The sequence below is a fragment of the Triticum urartu genome, chromosome 3A (genome assembly GCF_056163025.1).
Source record: "Triticum urartu cultivar PI428250 chromosome 3A, HENAU_Tu73, whole genome shotgun sequence".
Lineage (NCBI taxonomy): Eukaryota > Viridiplantae > Streptophyta > Magnoliopsida > Poales > Poaceae > Triticum > Triticum urartu.
The window spans coordinates 57597150-57620235 of record NC_141875.1 but is presented as its reverse complement, the minus strand read 5'-3'; the positions used below and the strand labels follow the sequence as shown (position 1 = coordinate 57620235).

General features: G+C 42.3%; 2 protein-coding genes across 2 annotated transcripts; one reads left to right on the top strand and one right to left on the bottom strand.

Moving 5' to 3' along the window:
- Positions 1-1761: 1761 nt before the first annotated feature.
- Positions 1762-3015, top strand: LOC125541654 (xyloglucan endotransglycosylase/hydrolase protein 8-like). The gene is made up of 2 exons (XM_048705006.2): positions 1762-2110; positions 2218-3015. Exons 1-2 carry the CDS (start codon positions 1844-1846, stop codon positions 2785-2787), a joined length of 837 nt encoding a protein of 278 aa, XP_048560963.1. The 5' UTR covers positions 1762-1843; the 3' UTR covers positions 2788-3015.
- Positions 3016-15235: 12220 nt separating this feature from the next.
- Positions 15236-17886, bottom strand: LOC125537803 (nucleic acid binding / zinc ion binding protein). The gene is made up of 4 exons (XM_048701114.2): positions 17558-17886; positions 17041-17105; positions 16185-16383; positions 15236-15864 (listed from the first exon to the last, which is right to left on the bottom strand). Exons 1-4 carry the CDS (start codon positions 17726-17728, stop codon positions 15352-15354), a joined length of 948 nt encoding a protein of 315 aa, XP_048557071.1. The 5' UTR covers positions 17729-17886; the 3' UTR covers positions 15236-15351.
- Between the last annotated feature and the right edge of the window lie 5200 nt (positions 17887-23086).

The window sequence follows — 23086 nt, the reverse complement described above, 5'->3', positions numbered from 1 at the left end:
GGCTCAAGCAATATAATGAACTATTTCACCAAATCTCTCTCAACACCAGTGCGTGCCTTCGTCTACAATGTGTTCCCGGGCTTGGCAAACCCGCTGTGAAGCGTCGTCAACATCTTCTTCCCGGCGCACCACTACTTCGACATCACTGCGCCCATGACTAACTCGGCGCCTCTTTGCGCCCGCGGCTCCACGGCGACTTTCTCAACACCGGCTACCCCGACTTGACATCGACCAGGGCGTTCTTCGCACGGCAACCTCGACCACGGCTATACCACATACGCTCTCGGCTACTTCGACAAACGGTACAAAGGGCTACCGCCTGCTTGAGCAACCTCGTCGGTTTTCGCTCCAGCCACAAGTCCGTGATGCATCGACCGTTACGACTCTGGAGGGGTGTCCGTCGGCTTGCCTTCGGATTCTTCTCCAGTCTCACCGTCTGCGTCGCTACCGTTGTGACTGCGGGAGGATGATGTTGAATATATTGATTATTAGGAAGTATAAGATATACTAGGATTTGGTTTTGCCTTGTTTTGTACTTCAAATTAGTCTTTGTACTCCTATATATATATATATATATATATATATATATATATATATATATATATATATATATATATATGTCAACGAGGCTCAAGCAATATAACAAATTATTTTATCAAATCTCCCTCTCCCTTCTAACACAAACTTTACTCCATTTCTAACCCGCAAAATACATCATTGAGCGACGCGAAGTGGTTAACCGACGAACATGCAACTATATATATATATATATATATGGCAATCAATGGCCAAGATTAGCGAGCAATCATCAGTGGCGGTGCCTACTGCCTACATGTCACTCTAGTGGATTCCACCACTTAATCTTTGCTTTGCTGATGGATTTAACCAGTGATGGACTGATTCCAGCACCTAATTTCTGGGTCCCACAATAGTCCAAAGTGCTCCTTAGTTAAATAGGACACATCATCGATTTTCAGCAGCAATGCGGACGACAGAAATCAGACGATTCACAGACGACATATACATCCAGCCGGACATGCGCATGAATGAGCAGGGTATCGGCCGTTGGATTTTCAGGTCGTGCATAGATCGGGCAAAAGGTGTGTGGAGCAATTTCGTCTTCTGTATTGAGTTGATCTTGCACTTTTGTACTTTTGAAACTTCTGCTATTACACCGTATATACAGATATTGATTATTAATTTTTATGTTTACATTATGTTTTCCCGGATTCTAGTTTCGTCCTAGGTCGACCCTTGAAATGTCCAGACCGGCCATGTAACATGTTATACTCTTCTACTTCCCCTTTACAGCTTTCAAGATAAACTTAGCCTCTGCCTAGTCCTCTGCTACAGAATGTACACTCTCCATTGCAACCATGATTTTATTTTATTTCTTACGATCATACTGATTTCTGTAGGATTTTATAGTATTGAAACGTTAAAACGTACTTTCAAAAAAAAAACGTTAAAACGTCCCCAACAAACAGTTCATCATTGCACCAACCACACTTGAGCGACATGATTTTGAGTATGATTGGCATCTAACGACAATATAATGCTTTGATCTAAGCATATCTACCCGGTTCCAATCTATGTGCAAACTGCTGTTGTATGAACACCAGAGCGATTATGGCAGATTGTATCCATGTGGTGCCCGAATGATTGTAACGACCTTCGCGCCTACCCGATAAAAAATGCGCCCCATGCACAAGACGTGTGTGGTCTGCCCCTGCACCAGCAGTATAAAGCCGCGCCATCTCCTGTGCTTCTTCGCACCCCACACACACCAACCGCCTTCTACTTTGCAAGCATTTCCAAGAAGCTCTAGTCCAGGGCAGCCACCATGGCACGCCGTTTCCTGGCCGTGCTCGCCGTCGTCCTGGCGCTCTCGCAGGCCGCCTCGGCCAAGCCCTGGCTCGACGAGAAGTTCAACACGGACGGCAATGTCCGGACGGGATACGACGCTTCAGGGCAGCAGGTGGTGACGCTCAGCCTCGACCAGCGCTCCGGCGCCGGCTTCAACTCCGATGAGCAATACCTCTACGGTGAGTTCAGTATCCAGATGAAGCTCATCCCGGGAAACTCCGCCGGCACCGTCTCCTGCTTCTACGTAAGTTCATGAGCTGGCTTAATTTCGACAAGGACCAAAACTAATCTTATATATAGCTAGCTGACTCAACGTTGCTGCTTTGTGTATGGATATATAATTGATTGCAGCTTTCTTCCGGTGATGGCGACGGTCATGACGAGATCGACATGGAGTTCATGGGCAACTCCAGCGGCCCTGGCCATCCAGTGGTGCTCAACACCAACGTGTGGGTCAACGGCGACGGCAAGAAGGAGCACCAGTTCAACCTCTGGTTCGACCCCGCCGCCGACTTCCACACCTACACCATCATCTGGAACCCGGAGAACATCCTCTTCAAGGTTGACAACCTCTTCATCCGGTCCTTCAAGCGCTTCGCCGGCATCCCCTACACTAGCTCCAAACCCATGAGGCTGCACGCCACGCTCTGGGACGGCAGCTTCTGGGCGACCGAGAAGGGCAAGGTCCCCATCGACTGGTCCAACGCGCCCTTCAACGTCTTGTACCGGAACTACTACGCCAACGCCTGCGTCAGCGGCGGCGCGTGCCATGCCGGCAGCGACGGGTGGATGAACAGGCAGCTCAACGGCGCCGAGTGGGGCACCGTGAAGTGGGCGGAGCGCAGTTACATGAGCTACAACTACTGCGAGGATGGGTACAGGTTCCCGCAGGGGTTCCCCGCCGAGTGCAGCCGCTACTGATCCCTGCTCTGATGTCTGATCTAGAGGGCCGGGCATTCATCCATTGTTTGATATCTTTTTCTTCGATACAGTACTTGATTCTTGTTCTTCTTTGTGAATTTGTAATTAAAAAGCAGCCCTGCGGCAGCGTGTGGGCGATTGTTTGTACATTTTTCCTAAAGAAAGAAGCATGTAATTTTTTATTCACAAGCAGTAGTGCTATATATGACAATCTTCTTTTATTCACAAGCAGTATATAGTACTACTCCCTCCCTGTCATATTAATTTTCGCCAAAGTTAATATATCTAGATGTATTTTAATGGTAAATACATCAATTTGAGCAACAACTAATATAAGACGGAGGAAGTACTTGTCTAGCAAATCAATCTTAGAGGTTTAAAGTATATTATAATATAGTACTGAGCATGCATTTAGCTTAGTTTAGATGATTAGGTTTCTTGTGGTTGAATTCATTTTGACTTTCGGTAATGTTCGTTTGGTGAGAGATGCTCAAAGGTAGAGTTTGCATGTGTACATTTATAGAAGTAAGTGTATGTGTGTATGTGATCATTTGTGATTGTACTGAGTAAAAAAGAATATAGTACTAAGCAACGCCATTGTGAAAGTTTAGGCCGCACCAAAGTAAGCAGTAAAGTAGGAAAACTAGCCAAAAAATAATTCTGATTCCTTTATATGCATGATCGCGTGATTTACCCGTGTGTCAATCTTTCTGAAGAAACGATGTCCATGGTGTTATGGACAGAAAAGACAAAACCAATGTTGGAAAAAGGTTTTTTCGAAGCTTTTTGGAAGTCTGATTTTGTTTTTTAAGCCTAAGACAGAGCATATATGTCATTTTGCCATGAAATTTTACACATTGTAGAAAACACTCAGCTATGTTAATCCCAAGCAGAATTACGAAATCTCAGTCGATTGAGACTTAACGAAGTCTCAGTCGATATATCCATGAGATCTTACATGAAGGTCCGTGTAAAAAAATTCTTTTTTCATATGTTGTGTCACTTGATCGAGACTTGGTTAAGCCTTAAGTCGACTGAGATCTAGCCACATCGAATTATTTTTCTGTCATTTTTTAGATTTTTACAGTTCATTCCGGTGCATGTGCCACCGTAGCATTTCCAGGCACGATACTCTTTCTGTTACTGCATACCGCAATGCATCGGTGCTGCACAGCCAGCATGCTAGATATACGGACACGTACGTACGTACGTTTGCTTGTACAAGAAGAGAACAGCTAGCACGCTGTATCATGCATGCATTGCATGCATACGCTACATCTTTATACCCGACCGTGCCAACCCCAATAATGACTTAGTCCCGCCGGTGGCATATATAAGTATCTAGTAACCTTTTCCGGCACCGCAAATTGTATGATCGGTCTATATATACACTTTTGTGCTGTCTCGCCCACTAATAATACCGGTTGGTGGTGTTGATTATATTTATATATAGTACTATAACGAACTGATCCATATGATATGCAGGTAGGGCATCGTCGCCTACCTCCGTCCGTTGACGCTTTGGCCAAAGTCCGCCAGCCTCTTCGCTGGAGAGCGGACATCCCGCGGCCTCTTGCGGTAGCTTCACGTGCTTTGGCATTATGTAATGGGAGACGCGTCCGTCTTTCAACGCGCTAACCAGCTGCTAACACGGCATGGCATGTGTTCGTGGGCGGCCGAACGAACGAACCAGACAGTATGCCGCCGCGTCCACCGCCGCGCCGAATGTGCATGTGCATGTCCACCCACCGGCGGACGCGCGCGCCAGAGTCAACAACCACTAAGGTAACGCAGGCACCAACGATCACATTCCATGTTTGAGGGGCGCACGAGCAATAGTAACATCTGCCGCGTACTCCGTGGCAGAATTTATCTTTGACCATTGGCATGTCTAAAATTAGGTGTACCCCTCTTATTTTAGGGGTGCACTCTGATGAAGAGGCCGAGGAATATCCTCTTTTTCAATTTATTTTTTTTAGAAATTCCGCCTATTTTTGGCCGGTGGCTGTTCATTGGGCGATTTGGGCCGTCGGGCAGGGATTGTAGGGTTCCGGATTTTTTAGAGGGGGTTAATAGTCGTCGATCTTTAAAGGAGGCAACATAGCTCGGCGAATCAGCCAGACGACACGGTAGGGCAGTGGACTCGGAGTGTCTTTGGCCGCGGGGTAGCGGGTAGAGTGTTGGTGGACAGAAAAAGAGAATGGGAGGGGGCATAAAACAAAGGGCACCAAATATATGTGAAGGTGGTGTGGGCGGGTCAAAGTTGAGCATGAGAGATCACACTGTAGAGAAACAACGTGGCCGAAGACTCTAGCTCAATCGAACAACACTGAATATGAAACTGACGACATTACACCCGTGGCGACGCTAGAGCGAGAACTTAGTGATCTCAAGCGTATATACTTGTACGTATATGTAGATAAAAAACAGTAAAGCAAAGGCGTATTACTAGAGCTAACTCATTTTTTGTGATGGCGCTTGACATCACAAATTACAAGTAGCACCGACTTTTTTTCATGAATATAGGCGGAGATTATCATTTCATTGATAGAAGGGAAGAAAATACCGTGGCAGACCTCATGAAGCATACACTGGTAGGCGCTTACGAGGTCGCTATGAGCAGAGGAAGGGGGTGCTCAGCCCTCATACAACCGAGTCAGGGCCGGTCCTGAGATTTTGGAGGCCCGGGGCGAGAGTAAAAGTCGGGGCCCTTAATATAGACATCTTAACAATAACATTGAATATAGGTACATGTATTATCAAGCACTTAAGTGCATCCAATACTAGTATGCATATCAAGTACTTTATAAATATTACCTTTAATAATAATTATAACATTCTTTGATGCAAAATCACTTATGATGGGGTCGTTGCCAATATCATCCAATATTTTCTTCTCGATTCCATTATGTTGCCAAACCATATAACCTCTCTTGGGTCATTGCCTCATTGGTGACCTCAGATAGTTCCTCAATAATTTTAACTTCAAAAAACTTCTTCCGGCCTATACGATAGTCACAGGTATAGTAAATAAAGATGTGATAAGCAATGGAGATATCAGGATAACAACCAACTTCTCTTGACATTCTTGAAATCTCCATAGCATATATTACAATCATCTGGCAAAGTGAATCCGCAATTTTCAATTCAGAAATAAGATCATATACCTCAACATCACATGAACTATGAAGAGAGAAAGTTTCTGCAAATTTTGTGCACCACTCTTCAAGTTCATTATCATCAATGACTTCATAGTTTCCGAGCTAAAAAAATTCCAAATATATCTTTAAACACCATAGATTCTTTCAATCTACCCTTCAAAGAAGTGATCGCTATCAACCAAAAAAAATATTTAACTTGGACAGCCTTCTCAAATTCTAGAATTTCTTCTCGACAATCACTTTCGTCAAATTGTTTCTTCTTGTAACACGACGTCCTACCAGAAACAATGGACCTACACTCATTTCATTTGTAATAACTTTGGCAATTATCAAACTAGCAGAAAACCCCTCATCTCTATATATAGATCTTAAATATTGTGTTATACCTTGTATTTTCTTTCTTTTCCTTTGTCGCTAGCAGATGCATATTTTCTTCCAGATGATATGATGACACAACGCTGAAAAAATTCATTAATTGTTGAACAGGGCAACTGAGCCGGCTATGCATCTACAGAACCATAATAAGAATACATGTTATACCTCGGATGGCCGAATCAGCGATGGATGGAAACCAGAGCCAGATTACGACGGGCCCCCGGCGAATTGAAATCGGCGGCGAGGGACTGATGATCTAAATTAGGATTAGGAGAAAAGGAGAAAAAAGCGTCGAGCACGCAGTCGCGAACAATCGAAGCCTCGGCGTCTGCTAGAAATCGCTGCGTCAATGCGAGATGAAATAGAAAGGGATCAATCACTCCTATTTTTACGTGAAAAAAAGGGAAAGAAACGATTGCTGCCGCTGTGCCTCGCTGGCCTGCTGCGTGAGGCCCAGACGGCGGATCTGGCTTGCCTGATCCCTCCTCATGCTCCCATCCGTGCTCCCACTTCATCCTACGACTGTCCTTTTTTCTTTTTTGCCTTTCTAATCTAATCATCCCCCCCTGATTTAAGGGGATGAGGCCGGGTCTTATTTGTTCCAATCAAATCAAGCCGCGTACGCGGGAGCACGGATGGGAGCACACGCAGGGAGCAGGCAAGTCTCGTCCACAGACGGCCAGCCCAATATCTGCCTCGCTGGATATATAGGCTAAAAAAGGCTACGTTACATACCTGGGGAGGGGCCCTTGAACTTTGGGGGCCCGGGGCGGCCGCCCCCCTGCCCCTCCCCAGGGCCGGCCCTGAACCGAGTCAGGTTACACGAATGATCGAACTAAGCCCTCTAGCACCGGCGTTGGCCCATGTGCGAGCTTCCTCCTTAATGTTGTGTATCAGGAGGGTGGTGGAAGGTGCCACGCCGTCGAAGATGCAACCGTTGTGGTGTCCCCATATGGCCCAAGCACTCAACGCAATGAGAGAAGCTGGGCCTTTGCGCTGGCCTGCTGGGGAGTCATGGAGGGTCGTTGCCCACCAATCGTAGAAGCCCACGGTGCCGTCGGGAGGAAGTGTAGTAAAACGACACCAGGATAGGATGTCATACCACACCATGCGGGACACAACGCATCCAACAAGCAGATGGTGCATGGTCTCCTCCTCCTGGTCACAAAGGCTACAGGCAGCGGTTGTGGTAGGCCGTGGTGGGCAAGCCTCGCGAAGGTCCAGCGTCGTTCCAGACCGGCAAGCCAGAGGAAGATCTTTATTCCCTCTGGTGCCCAAGGCTTCCAGGTGAGTCTCCAAGTAGGGGAAGTCGTGGATCCATAGAATAGCATGAGGTAGCAGGACTAGGCGGAGTAGGTGCCACTCTCGGTCCACCTCCAACGGATGGTGTCCGGTGTATTTTGTAGCGAGATGTCATGAAGGCGCCGCCACACGTCCACGTACTGGATAGTGGACTCGACCCCTAGGGCCCCCTGAATTTCATCGATCCAGGCCCTGCCGGGGATGGCCTCCGAGACTAGCCTGCGGTTGCGACAGCGTTTAGGGACAAGAGCTACGAGGGCGGGAGCAATCTCAGCGATGGTGGAACCATCAAGCCAAGGGTTGATCCAGAAGCGGCACTTGATGCCATCTCCAAGTGTCCAGGAGGTCGAGGCACGGAAGATCTGTCGCACATGGGAGGTAGCGGGCAGGTGAAGATGGCTCCAGGGCCTCGTCGGATCCGTGGCCTAAAGCCATAGCCAACGCGTGCGCAGAGCGATGCCAGCACGCTGCAAATCTCGGATGCCGAGCCCCCCAAGTTGCCGCGGACGACACACCCTTGGCTAGCTGACAGGGCAGCTACCCGACCTCGCATCCTTATTCCCATGCCATAGGAAGTCGCAAATAAGGCGGTTTGCCAACTTCAAGATGGTGGGGCAGAGCGCCATGGCTAGCATGACTGCACCGTCACTACATTATACAACTCACCACCATAACCATAGATACCCACCTTGGATAGAAAACCCAAACAAATCATAAATGGCTTTAAGTATGGCCACAACATATGGTTATAAGCCTTTGCCATATCAAGTTTTAATGCACAAAATCTATTGTGCTTTCTTCTTCAGAAAATGAAGAACTTTATTTGTGTTGATTTTGTTATCACTGATCAATCTTTCGGCTACAAACATTGGCTGCTCTTATCATATGATATCTAGTAGTCCTCTTATCTATTAATTTATGGCTGATTTAGTATAAAGTTGCACTAAATCAGTGACAATTTATATGGATAGGAGGTAGTAGGGTTTTCTTCAATTTTTTTGCCAATACTTTTGAAACAACGTCAACGCCACATTACACAGACTTGTGGGTGGAATTTACATAAGAGAGTAGAATTTGATACCTTAGCAATCATCACGATATAATTTATTCAAAGAATCTAGATCATCTACTCCATTCAAATCATTAAGGACATCCTTTATAACTTCCGGTCCATAGAAATATCCATGTCGCTGATAGAATCATAGAAGTGTGAAGGGAGGCCAGGGCGGATCCAATAGGGGTGCCATGGTACCCCACTTAGCACTAATTTTCTGAGAACTTAATGCTATTTTATGACTATTTTGTGAGGATTATAACGACGTTCAGACTAGAATACGCTATGATTAGTATAGTTTTCATAAATTTTGAACGATGTATTAAAATTATGTTGCTTATACATAATCTTCTATATCTAAATAGCTAGCCCCTATTAATATATTTCTCTCAACATACAAGTATACCACCTCATTATAAAACATGCATAGGAAAAGGCCCACCTCAACATGCAACTATGCATATTAAAAATCCACTTCAATATGCAACCATGTATGCATGTAAAATTCCATTCTATTATGACATTTACATTTAATTATTATATATTTCAAAAACTATTATTTCAAATATTGATCTTTCATATAACCAAAAACCTCATTGAAATATTGCAAAATATCCCCGCAACAACGTGCGGGGCATCATCTAGTATAAGTAAATTGTGGCACCCCCAGCACTAAGTTACTAGTTCTGCCACTGTGGAGGCGCCCAACTTTGTTGGAAAGATTTGAAAGAGTGCATTCGTGGCACCATTCAACTTTCACAAGAACAGACTTTTAGACTTCTTCCATCCCATTGACGCCTTTGAAAACAAATACTTTCTCCGTTCCATATTAGTTGTCGCTCAAACGGATGTATCTAGAATTGAAATACATCTAGATATATCGATTTCGACAACAACTAATATGTGATAGTGGGAGTATACAACTTCGTATAAAACTCGATGGACATGATACTCTACTCTGTCGGCGATTCTGTGATCGATCTACGCATGCTCTCAAGCAAGCCAAAAAAAACAAAGATACTATATTTTTCGGGCGTGGCTATGCATTGCTTAGTGCGATGCCGAGTGTTTTCTCCTTGAGGGAACAAGTAGTGGCCAGCTCAGTAACCACGTGGTCTTATCATGCTGATGTCGCTTTTACCTTTGTTTATATTAAAAAATACATATATTATGAAAATAATAATTAAGTTGATTTTTTAAAGTGTTCATCGCACATTTAAAAATATAAACCCAATGTTTTCTCAACTTTTAGAAAAAAATTCTACCATTCAAAGAAATGTGTGAATAGTCCAAAAATGTTCACATGCTTAAAAATGTAAATAATATTTTTAAGAAAATGCTATGCAATGTGAAAAAAATGATCATGTACTTCATAGTCAATATTTCGTACCATTCAAGAAAAAGTATGTTACATTCAGAAAAATGGTCAATCATTTCAAATAAAATGTTCGTGACATTTAAAAAAAGTTTATCCAATGTAAAAAATTGCTTGCATCATTAAAAAAATGTTTTGTATGATAAAAAATGTTTCAACATGTATTTGAAGAAAAACTATATTTAACATGTATTCAGAAAAAGTTCAAAACAAGTATTTTAAAAAGTTAAATCACATATTTATTAAATTTTAAACTTACATAAAATATTCTATATATATATACAAAAATGTACAATAGAAATGAAAAAAGTAGGCATCAGAACACATATTATTTAAAATGCTAATCATGTATCTGAAAAAAGTTAAATGTGTAAAGAAATATTCCTGCTGTATACGGAAAGTGTACAATACATATAAAAATGTAGACATGTGTTAAAAAGTAAATAATAAAAGAAGACAAAAGGTAGAAAGCCGGTGAAAACCGAGAAGAAAAGAAACCGAACAAAAAGCCTATGCAAAACTAGCATCCAGCAGGAGCCGAGGCACAAAGCGGGGCGGGCTGCTTGTGGGCTGGCCCGGTATAGGCGATGTACAACTCTGGCGTTGTTTCCTTCTTGGAATTTCCTAATTGATGGACAACTTTATTTTTTTTGTGGGAAAACTTCTGATCTATTCATTTTCAATCATGGTAGTACAAAGAACATCAGAAATAATAAAAATTACATCCAGATCCGTAGATCACCTAGCGATGACTACAAGCATTGAAGCGAGCCGCCATCATCATCGCCCTTTCCTTGCCGAAGCCGGAAAAACTTGTTGTAATAGACACTTGGGGGATCGTCGTGCTAAGGCCCACAGAACTAACGCACCAGAACAACAGCCACCACTAATGAAGAGACGGGTAAATTAGAAGGATCCAATATGAAGACACAAGAACGTAGACTGAATCTGAGTAGAACCATCGAACACAACCACTGACCGAATCATGCGAGATCCGCCGGAGACACACCTCCACACGTCCTCTGATGATGCTGGGCACACCACCGAAACGGGGGCTACCTAGGGAAAACCTTGTTCCATCTTTTTGGGGCCGCTATCGTCTCCTCTTCGTGAGCACGACAAAAATCCTAACAAAACCAAAAGAAACATCTAAAAATAGAGCCCTCCCGCTGGCAAGGGTAAGGATCCACCGCGCCCCCATGGCCCTAGAGACGAAGTGGACCGGCAACGGTGCCTACGGGAGACAAAGGAACCCTAACTTTTTTAGGGGAAGCAGCGGCGGTTGTGTGTGCGATGGGCAGCACTATGTCTTGCTTACATCGAGACCTAGCAGGCTCATGTGTCAAGGGAGCGCCAGATGGGCTAGCTGGCCCGGACGTGCGGGGGGCCACGATCTCGTTTCTGTGGTTATTTTATATATTCTGTTTTTCTTTCATTTATACTTTCAAATATTTTAAATAAATGTAAAACAAAAATTACTTTACATAAACGCTTGAGAAATTATTAGCCAAGCATTTGAAAATTATTAAATACGTACAGAGAAAAAAGTTTTTATGTATACAAAAAATGTATTCAAAAACCAATGTGTGTGAAGAAGTTGATCATGTCTTTAAAAGATGTCAATCAAGCTTTGAAAGAAATATTTAAAAAGTATTTGAAAAATGTTAGTCAAGCATTTGAAAAAGGTTAAATATTGATAGGAAAATGTTGACCATATATCAAAAAATGTTTTAAATGTACTTGAATTTTTTTAATCAAGCATTTGATTTTTTTGTAAATATGTATGTAAAAACTGTTGAACATGTATTCAAAACAAGTTCATCGTGTATTGTATTAAAAAATTGCTAAGCTTGTATTTGAAACATCTTAATAAAGTATTTGAAAATATTTCACTGTATATATATTTTTTTGACAATGTATTCAAAAAAATTTAATATTGCATTTGAGAGAAAAAAAGTGAAACAAGCATATGAAAAATGTTAAATGTGTATGGAAAAAATATTGACCGTGCCATAAAAAATTGTCAGTCTTGTATATTAATTTTTTTAATCAAGTATTTAAAAATGTTTAAAAAGTGTATAGGAAAAATATTAATCATGTATTCTGAAAATGTTAATCTTGCATGTAGAAAATTTTAATTAAGCATTTGTAAAATATTAAAAATGTGTATAAAAAGTGGTGACCATGTATTTAAAAGTCATGAAAGAACAAAGAAAAAGAATAAAACCGATCAAACCCAGAAAGAAAGAAAAGCAAAGCAAATAAAGAAACTGAAAAGAAAGAAATGCAAAACAGCCCGTGAAGCCAACAAAAAACATAGAAAAAAGTAGACGAATAAAGAAGCCTCTAGAACGTTCGGAAAAAGGGTTTCTTCTATATGATTTCTTTCAGGTATACTTTTTTTGTTTCTTGTAATTTTTTATGTTTCCTTTTTTAATTCATTTATCCTCTTGTTTTCCTGTTTATTTTCATAAATGCAAAATTCTTGGTAGTTTAAACATTTTGTTCATGTTTTTCAACATTTGTTCTTTTCTCAAAAATATTCCACATTTGCAGAAAAAATTCGAAAATTCAAATTTTGTTCACATTTTTAATTAATGTTCAGAAATTCAAAAAAAATCACGAATCAAGTTTTTTCCAGATGAAAGAAATATCCATGTTTCAAAAATTCTTCCATTTTTCAAAAAATGCTTGTATTTTTCATAAAATATTCCTAAATTTGAGAAAATATTCGTGTTGTCAAATTTTATTCGCGGTTTCAGAAAATGTTTCCGTTTCAAAAATATCTCATAGATCCTAAAAATTGTCCACTCTTTCATGTTTTCAATAAAGTTACAGTTTCAAAAAAAATTTCAAAATTTTGAAAACTTTCCTGTTTCTGAAAAATTGTTTACAATATGGAATTTTTTGTGTTTTCAATTTTTTTTGAGTTTTTATTAAAAAAAATCAAACATTTGAAAATGTTCGCATTTCAAAAATATATTTACTTTTTCAATAGAATATGACGTCTGAATTGTGAAAAATGTGTAATTCTATCATGGTGTTCGATCCCTTATACCCGCACGACTTTTTCATAATTTTTCTTCTTCGGTTGTTAGCCACAGTTACTAATAGAAAGCAGCATCCCATACTAATGTTCCTTTGAATGTTCATTCTGGAATTAAATGTCACAAACAAGAGTCATACTTCAGACTTTGAACTGATTGAATCAGGAGTTGTAATCTGCAAATTTAGAGATAGGGGACGGTTTGTGTGCTGCTGGGCCGGCCCAGTCGGGAGAGCTGATGTGCGGCGCACATTTGTTGGATGCAGTGCACATCATATGAGGGGCCCCCTCTCTTCTTTTACCCCTAGCACGCTATTCCTCCGCCTCGCAGTTCGTCCCATGGGTTACAGGCCAAGACAGTAGCTCATGTGCTACACTCGTCTGCTTGACGTGGTGCGCGTCATATAGAAGGTCCTTTCTTTTTTCATGTAGCACGCTATTGCTCCGACTCCCAATTGGTCCCATGGACTACAACCAAAGAAAATATCATTTGGCCGTTAGCAATTCATGTAGGCCAAGACTTCTAAGCCATGGGAATGATGGTTGGACATTAGCAGGATGATATGTATCACAATACCCTTCGATCGCCCACTATCGTAGGAAAATGGGCGGCCCATTAGGAAGCGCTCTCTCCCTTTGCTTCAAGGTTTCACGGTCATTTCGGAACTTTCCATTCTGTTTTTTCTTTCATCGACTTTTTCGGTTTTGTTTCTGTGTTTTTTCTTTGGTTTTTCTTCAGTTTCTTTTTTGAAATTTTTTATTTTCCTTTTTTATTCTTGAACATTTTTTATTTTCGAACATTTTATAAAATTTGTGAAAAACTGTTTTGTACTTTAGTGATCTAAACGCTCTTATATTTCTTTAGAGAGGGAGTATTTCTGAACATCCTTTTCAAATTCATAAATACTTTCGAATCCATGAACATTTTTAATCCATAATTTCTTTTGAATTCCTGATTGGCTTTCAAATTGACAAACCTTTTTGGAATTTGTGAAAATTTTGTCAATTCATTGTCTTATTTTTTTTAATTCACAAACATTTTTTAATCCATAATTTTTTTGAATTCCTCATCTTTTTTTCAAATTGACAAACATTTTTGGAATTTGTGAACATTTTTTGAACTCATTGTCTTATTTTTTGAATACACAAGCATTTTTAACTTCATGAATTATTTTGATCCATGGGCATTTATGGAAGTCACAAAAAATTTCAAATTCATGAACGTTGTTCAAATTAGTGAACATTTCTTATTCGTGAATATTTTTTTGAATCAATAAACATTCTTTAATTTCGTGAACAATGTTCAAATTCAAGAATACTTTTTGGAATTTGTGAATATTTTGTAAATCCATGAACATTTTTTTGAATTCGAAAATTCTATTCAAATATGTGATTTTTTTAAATTAAAGAACATTTTTTGATCTGTTATTGTTTTAAAATTTGTGAATAGTTTTTCATGCACATAAACGTTTCTGATTTCACAAACATTTTCTAAACTAATAAACATTTTCCAAATCTAAAATCCAGTTTTCAAATTTGTGAAAAATTAGACTTGTGAACATTGTTTAAAATCTATGAACATTTTTCAAATTTGTGCTGATTTTTTTGAATTCATGGACTTTACTGAGATCGTGTACATTTTTGGATTTTTTATGCAATGGAATAAAAGAAAAAGGGAAACACCCACAAATCCTACCTACGCTACAGGACGTAGCGATCGGAGCTAATTTGTAGCGAGCGCGAGAAGGCCCACCTCCCACATCGGCGCAGGTCTCCAGGGGAACGGCGACAGGTCGCTTTGGTAGGCAGATCTTCCAGCACGGCTTTCATTCAAACAGTCTCATGCATGCGACCTGGTGTCCTGGCCAGCCTCCCGCACGCGACCAACGTTGACGCCACGCACAACATCTTCTCCACGAGCACCTCCGGCAAGCTCCGGCTCGATTTTCCATCACTCCATTGGCGCCGCATCATGGAGCTCGTGCTCCAGCACTTCGCGCTCGTCGACCATGGCCTCTATCACGTCGGCACAACTGAAGGATTGCCGGATTTTTGGGATAGATTAGAGATGTTCTAACACCATAAAAAACAATCACATCCATAAACAAAGCTTATAGCAGGCAGAAGACCAAACAGGCAACCCAACAAAAAACATCGATCATATTGATCATGATACAAATATAGTGCAAACTTCAAACGTCCAAGTACAAGGGAAATCCATATTAGAGATTGATAATCCATTGAAGAATTGTCAATTTGCTTCTGGCTGAGAGACCTGCTTGTTCTGCCTAATAGATCTTGGGACAAAAGTAAGACCACGAGCACGGCGATGGCCAAAGGTTATGCTCGAAGGCACCGAATCTGCAGTACTCAGCCTTGATACAGCCGAGGACAGTTCATCAATCTTCTGTTCGACCTCCATGTCGCTCTCCTTGGCCTCCTTCTCATGATGTTCATTGTCTTTCGACTCCTTGTGACCATGTTCATTTTCTTTCGGCTCCTTATGATCACGTTGCTTCGGCCGATATCTCGGTTTCGATTGCCTTGGATTCTTCCCATCAACGTCCATGACAGTATCCCTTGTCTCTTCTCCCTTATAAGCAGTTTGCCTTCGATGATGATACTTCTGACGATGCCGCTGGGAAGGTTGTGCTCTTTTGAAGAATTCAAATGAGTTGGGAAATTGATGCTTATCAACAAGATGCTGCTGCCGACTTTTGTACGTCTTCAACTTCTCCCCACAACCCTCCACCAAACATTCGTACTGTTTCAGAAGAAGAAAAATGCACACCTCAGCATACATATGGTTCTCCAAGTTAGTTCGGTAAATTTGCATGTGTCAAACCCTAATTATTTGTTTATATGAAATAAATCAAATAATCTATAAAAGCTCCATTAGCTGAATAGGATAGTAACTATGTGAATGCTGACTGTTGCTGCAGTTGATAACTACTGTATAAAATATCTTCAGATAATCATAAAAAGGACACTACTGGGAATATTGAGATTGTGTACAAATCGGCTATTGTGCAATTTAAGTAATAAATATATTGAGAAATGCATTGTTATGATGGATTACATTACCATCGGAAAACCACGAGCGACTTTTGCTTGGAAGAAGGAATCATGCGCCTCAGAAATATGAATACTCAGCAACCTTGATGTTGGGTACACTCTTGAACATACAGAGCATGAAGCAGTATGCCGTGTGCTGTAGTGGTCTTCAAAGTCCTCCAAGCAATCTAGATGAGCACCGCAACCAGCAATTGGACAACACACCATGCTGCAGGAGTTTTTAGACAAATGACTGAGTCAACGGAACAATGGGACAGGACCAAACAATATGCTGTAGTTCATAACATGCAGAGGGAAAATTTCGCCGCAGTACAGCATGTATTAGCAGGTGCCAGGACAAAATACTCACGCATCGTTGTATAAAGTCCACATCACAGATTAGTATAGAAGAGTTCAGTTTTTAAACATCCGACTGTCATTCTCAAACAATTATACCTATTGCGCGCAATGTATTTATGTGTCTGATGATGCAAATACATATGTACACTCCATTTCAATTTATGTGTCATAGTCATAATCAAGACAAGGTAATACTGAGTGTTTGTTTAACTATGTTGCTCTGTGGCCACTCTACATCTATCAATGCGTATGTGATCACACATACCTGTCAGATCAGTATTGTGGATACTACACGTATAGGAATGGAAACAAAATCTACTGCTTTCACTATGATCCACTAATCATAGGTCCCTGTTCCGTCATATGCCTTGTGTTCAGGTAGCATTCAGATCGAGTTCAAATGAATACGAAACCATGTCGATACTCGATACTTAACATACTGTGGCAAACAAGAAGAAGCACAATCTAGTACCAATCACTGGTGAACAACAAAATGATATGCAAAGACCATCAACTGCCTCAGTACCTCACGCTCGCCACATCCATCTTCTCAAGTTGGTACCGGTCATCATCCGAGAGATCCAGGGCAACCTACACATGGGCATACACATGCCAAACCACTTAAGTATTAGAGCGATGTACAACATAGGAATGAAACAATACTAATTGAAGGAAACATAGGAACAGAATGAAATCCACAATTCAGTTGATATAAGCTACTCTAAGTTCCTTGTGAGTCCACGGTCAGGGCCCCCAGTTTCTGCAAGATTAACCTGCAAAACTCACGATCCTGCGTAGTGCAGACCACTGAATTCAGAGGCAGCATCAAACAATTTGATGCTCTAGGTACACCACTAAGCAAGATTTCAAAGGAATGAAAATGCCATGGTTTATTCCTTCAAGGGCAAGGCACCAATATTCAGCTAAAATTGGTTTGATTTGGGGATCTGTCGAATCCAGAAGATCTTCCGCTAGACGCTCATGAACAATCAATAAAATCATTGGGTAAAATCGGCTTGACGGGAGGGGCATGGGGGACGTACGTGTTTGGCGAGTAGCTCGCGCTCCATGTCGCCGGCGGCGAAGAAGGGGTCGTCGGGGGTCAACCGCCGCCGCGACACCTCCCAGAACCCTAGCCACGGCCCCGCATCTTTGGGCGCCTCGGCCTCCGACGGCGCGGAGGCCTCCATGGCCTCAGCAGGATTCTGCTGCATCCTGCCCTAATAGAGCCGCCGATCAGCCAGCTCCGGTAGCCGTGCCGTCCTGGGCCGCGCCTCCGTCCTCCTCCTCCCGGAGAGACAGCTTGCGAGAGAGGTGGGGAATCTCTGATTCGAAACCGGGAGGACTGTCGGATTCCGCGACCCAGGTGCTGCGCTTATGGATGGGTAGGGCCGTGTCCAGCAATTTTGGGGGGCAGGCCGGAGCGCAAAATGGAGCCCAGGAATTTGAATTAGTTTTTCTTTTTTGCAGGGAGAGAATTTGAAATAGTTCGTATGGATAAAATATATGATACGCCGCGCGTCGCTGAGAGAATTGCCTGCAATAGCTTTTTTTTAAATAGAGAGTTGTATTAATTAAGTAGAGAAAATATAGTTCGTACAATCGTGCAAGGTCTCGCTCAACATGCAGGTTGGCACTGTGTCTTGCATAACCCTACCACGCAACTCTCTACGCCCCAACTGGGCAAGACTATGAGCTAACATATTTTTCTTTCTATCTACTTTGCAAACTCTAACTTCTCTGTTCCCTTTCATGGTTTGAAACTCCTTTGCAATTGTTCCAACCTCCGATCTATCAATAGACGAGAGGATGATCGCCTTTGTCACCGATCTGCAATCCGTCTCGATGATTAAGGATAGATCCGTCTCTGACATTGCCTTCCATAGTCCTTCTAGGCAAGCCATGGCTTCCGCGCAGTCCGCTCCATTGCACCGCGGTATATAATCCCAAGCTGAGAAGATAATTCTTCCATCATGATCTCGAATCATAGCTACCCAGGCTCCACTCCTACTTTCCTCCAAAAAACTTCCATCAACATTGACCTCAGCCCATCCGAGCTCTGGCTTTTTCCATCATTTTTCCGTTGTATTATCATGTTGTTGCGCAGATGACAATTTAACCATCGGACTTTTTCCTTTTCGATCTATCTTAGAAGTTCCGTTCGCAATTGAGCGGAGGTTTACAAGGTAGTTTTGCAGAAAACGAGCAGAGTGGGAAATTTTCCCTTACCTTTTGCGAAGATCGCGTCATTTCTATGGTGCCAAACACGCCACCAAAATAGCATAAATTTTTGTTTCATATCTTCACTCACCTTATCTAGCAGGATTAGGACCCAATCCCTTCTAGTATATTCTATTTCATGCTCAGGGGGCAGGTTCCATACCTCCTTGAGTTCGTGCCACAGGGCCCTTGCAAATGTGCATCGATGTGCCATATCCAATTGTCTCTCCAAATGCGCACACTATTTCCGTTGCAAATGCGCCAAATACATCCTTTTTAAGGAGTTCCAAACCATGCATGATGCCCTATCAGCCCGGCAATGCATTATGAATAAACGCCGTGTCTAGCAGTTCAACACATGGTAGTATTTTGCCTTAAGTACTCTCGCGCACAAGCTGTCAGGATGTGCAATAAGTCGCCAGGCTTGCCTAGCGAGGAGAGCCTGGTTAAAAACTTTAAGATTTTTGAATCCCATACCTCCTTGGCTTTTACGTTTTGTAAGTTTCTCCCAACTCAACCGATGAATACGTCGACGATCCTTATCATCTCCCCACCAAAAGTCTCTGGTCATGTGCATGAGCTCCACACAAAGGTTGCCGAGAACTTGAAAACGCTCATTGCAAAAGTGGGGATCACTTGGGTCACTGATTTAATTAGTGTCTCCTTGGCTCCACTGGAAGAATATTTTTCTGTCCAATCATTCATTCTTTTCCTCGCTTTATCTTTTGTGTGCTTGAATTTCCCTTTTACCATACATCCTTCTGGAACCGACAAACCCAGGTATTTCTCTTTAAAAGTCACCGTCACTACATTCAGGATATTTATTACATCATGTCCATCTTCTTGTGAGCATTTGTTTCCAAGGAGCGGGGAGCATTTAGATGGACTTATTAGCTGTCCAGTGGCTCTCTCATAGTTTTCTAGAATGTTCTTTACCTTATTGGTCTGATCGTTGTTTGCTTTAAAAAATAACAGACTGTCATCCGCGAATAAAAGGTGTGAAATACCGGGCTTTCTCTACAAATTTTCAGCTCCTGTAATTCACCTGTTTCCACCTTACTCTGTATTAGCCGTGAGGGCTTGGCATATAGTTTGACCACTACTTTCTCAGATTTTGGATGTATCTAGTGTCAGGATTGTTGTGTGGTTGCTATGGATGCTATGTACTATGATGCAACCGATGTTGTATATCATTAGTTTGTTACAGACTTGGTTATTCCTATGAGTGCTATATTCATATTGTGTTATAGTACATGCCTTCAAATTTGTACATGGATTCATACTAAGTGCCAATGTTTTGGCAAAACATTAATTGATTTCCGTTTCATCAAATTCTGGCAGTTAATATGTCCAATATTAAACAAAGGTCATGCCAACTTTTTCGCTGATTTTTAACTTTAAATATGTGCATGGTTTAGAGAACTCTTTCATTGGACATGGCGGGGAACGGGAGGTACTGTGGTGTTTTCCAGAGGCCTTGGGGCAAGTGGTCATCCCAAATCCAAAACCCCAACACAGGAAAGAAGCAATGGTTCCGCATGTTCAACATTGCCGAGTTCTCCAACAAGGATGATGATGTTGGGGAACGTGGTATTTCAAAATTTTCCTACGATCACGCAAGATCTATCTAGGAGATGCATAGCAACGAGACGGGAGAGTGTGTCCACGTACCCTCGTAGACCGAAAGCGGAAGCGTTTAGTAATGCGGTTGATGTAGTTGAACGTCTTCATGATCCAAGCGATCCAAGTACCGAACGTACGGCACCTCCGTGTTCAGCACACGTTCGGTGATGACGTCCCTCAAGCTCCTGATCCAGTTGGGGACGAGGGAGAGTTCCTTCAGCACGATGGCGTGGTGACGGTGATGATGAAGTTACCGGCGCAGGGCTTCACCTAAGCACTACGACAATATGACCGAGGTGTTAAACTGTGGAGGGGGCACCGCACACGGCTAAGAGATTGTCTGTTGTGCTATTGGGGTGCCCCCTGGCCACGTATATAAAGGAGAGAGGGAGAGAGGAGGCCGGCCAGGAGGGGCGCCCCCCCCCCTTTTCCTTTCTTCCACATGAGGGAAAGGAAGGAGGGGAGAAGGAGAAGGAAGGAGGGGGCGCGCCCCCACCCCTTGTCCAATTCGGTTTGGGCAGGGGGGAGGCGCACACCACCTCGTGACCCTTCTTCCCTCTCTCCACTAAAGCCCACTAAGGCCCATTAACTTCCCTAGGGGGTTCCGGTAACCTCCCTGTACTCCGGAAAAATGCTCGAAGTACTTGGAACCATTCCAATGTCCAAATGCAACCTTCCAATATATGAATCTTTACCTCTCGACCATTTCGAGACTCCTCATCACGTCCGTGATCTCATCCGGGACTCCAAACAAACTTCGGTCATCAAATCACATAACTCATAATAAAATAGTCATCGAACGTTAAGCGTGCGGACCCTACGGGTTCGAGAACTATGTAGACATGACCGAGACACATCTCCGGTCAATAACCAATAGGGGAACCTGGATGCTCATATTGGCTCCTACATATTCTACAAAGATCTTTATTGGTCAAACCGCATAACAACATACGTTATTCCCTTTGTCATCAGTATGTTACTTGCCCGAGATTCGATCGTCGGTATCCTCATACGTAGTTCAATCTCGTTACCGACAAGTCTCTTTACTCATTCTGTAATGCATCATCCCGTAACTAACTAATTAGTCACATTGCTTGCAAGGCTTATAGTGATGTGCATTACCAAGAGGGCCTAGAGATACATCTTCGATACACGGAGTGACAAATCATAATCTTGATCTATGCCAACTCAACAAACACCATCGGAGACACCTGCAGAGCATCTTTATAATCGCCCAGTTATGTTGTGACGTTTGATAGCACACAAGGTGTTCCTCCAGTATTCAGGAGTTGCATAATCTCATAGTCAGAGGAACATGTATAAGTCATGAAGAAAGCAATAGCAATAAAACTAAAGGATCATTATGCTAAGCAAACGGATGGGTCTTGTCCATCACATCATTCTCTAATGATGTGATGTCATTCATCAAATGACAACACATGTCTATGGTCAGGAAACTTAACCATGTTTGATTAACGAGCTAGTCAAGTAGAGGCATACTAGGGACACTTTGTTTTGTCTATGTATTCACACATTTACTAAGTTTCCGGTTAATACAATTCTAGCATGAATAATAAGCATTCATCATGATATAAGGAAATATAAATAACAATTATTGCCTCTAGGGCATATTTCCTTCAGTCTCCCACTTGCACTAGAGTCAATAATCTAGATTACATAGTAATGATTCTAACACCCATGGAGTCTTGGTGCTGATCATGTTTTGCTCGTGAGAGAGGCTTAGTCAACAGGTCTGCAACATTCAGATCCGTATGTATCTTTCAAATCTCTATGTCTCCCTCCTTGACTTGATCGCGGATGGAATTGAAGCGTCTCTTGATGTGTTTGGTTCTCTTGTGAAATCTGGATTCCTTCGCCAAGGCAATTGCTCCAGTATTGTCACAAAAGATTTTTATTGGACCCGATGCACTAGGTATTAGACCTAGATCGGATATGAACTCCTTCATCCAGACTCCTTCATTTGTTGCTTCTGAAGCAGCTATGTACTCCGCTTCACACGTAGATCTCGCCACAACGCTCTGCTTGGAACTGCACCAACTGACAGTTGATACGTCTCCAACGTATCTATAATTTTTGATTGTTCCATGCTATTTTATTTTCAATCTTGGATGTTTTATAATCATTTTATAGTCATTTATATCATTTTTTGGTACTAACCTATTGACATAGTGCCAAGTGCCAGTTGCTGTTTTTTCTATGTTTTTACATCGCAGAAAATCAATATCAAACGGAGTCCAAATGCCACGAAACTTTACGAAGATTTTTTATGGGCCAGAAGGAAGGTAATGGGCCCTGGTTGCACCTGGGGGTGCCCCGAGGGGGGCACAACCCACCAGGGCACGCCAGGAGTCCCAGGCGCCCCCTGGTGGGTTGTGCCCACCTCGGGTGCCCCCGGACCGCCTCTTTGCTCTATAAATACCCCAAAAATACTAGAACCCTAGGGGAGTCGACAAAATATTCATCCAGCCACCGCAGAGTCCAGAACCACCAGATCCAATCTAGACACCATCTCGGATGGGGTTCACCACCTCCATTGGTGCCTCTCCGATGATGAGTAGTTCTTTGTAGACCTTCGGGTCCGTAGTTAGTAGCTAGATGGATTCATCTCTCTCTCTCTCTTGATTCTCAATACAATGGTCTCTTGGAGATCCATATGATGTAACTCTTTTGTGGTGTGTTTGTTGGGATCGATGAACTTCGAGTTTGTG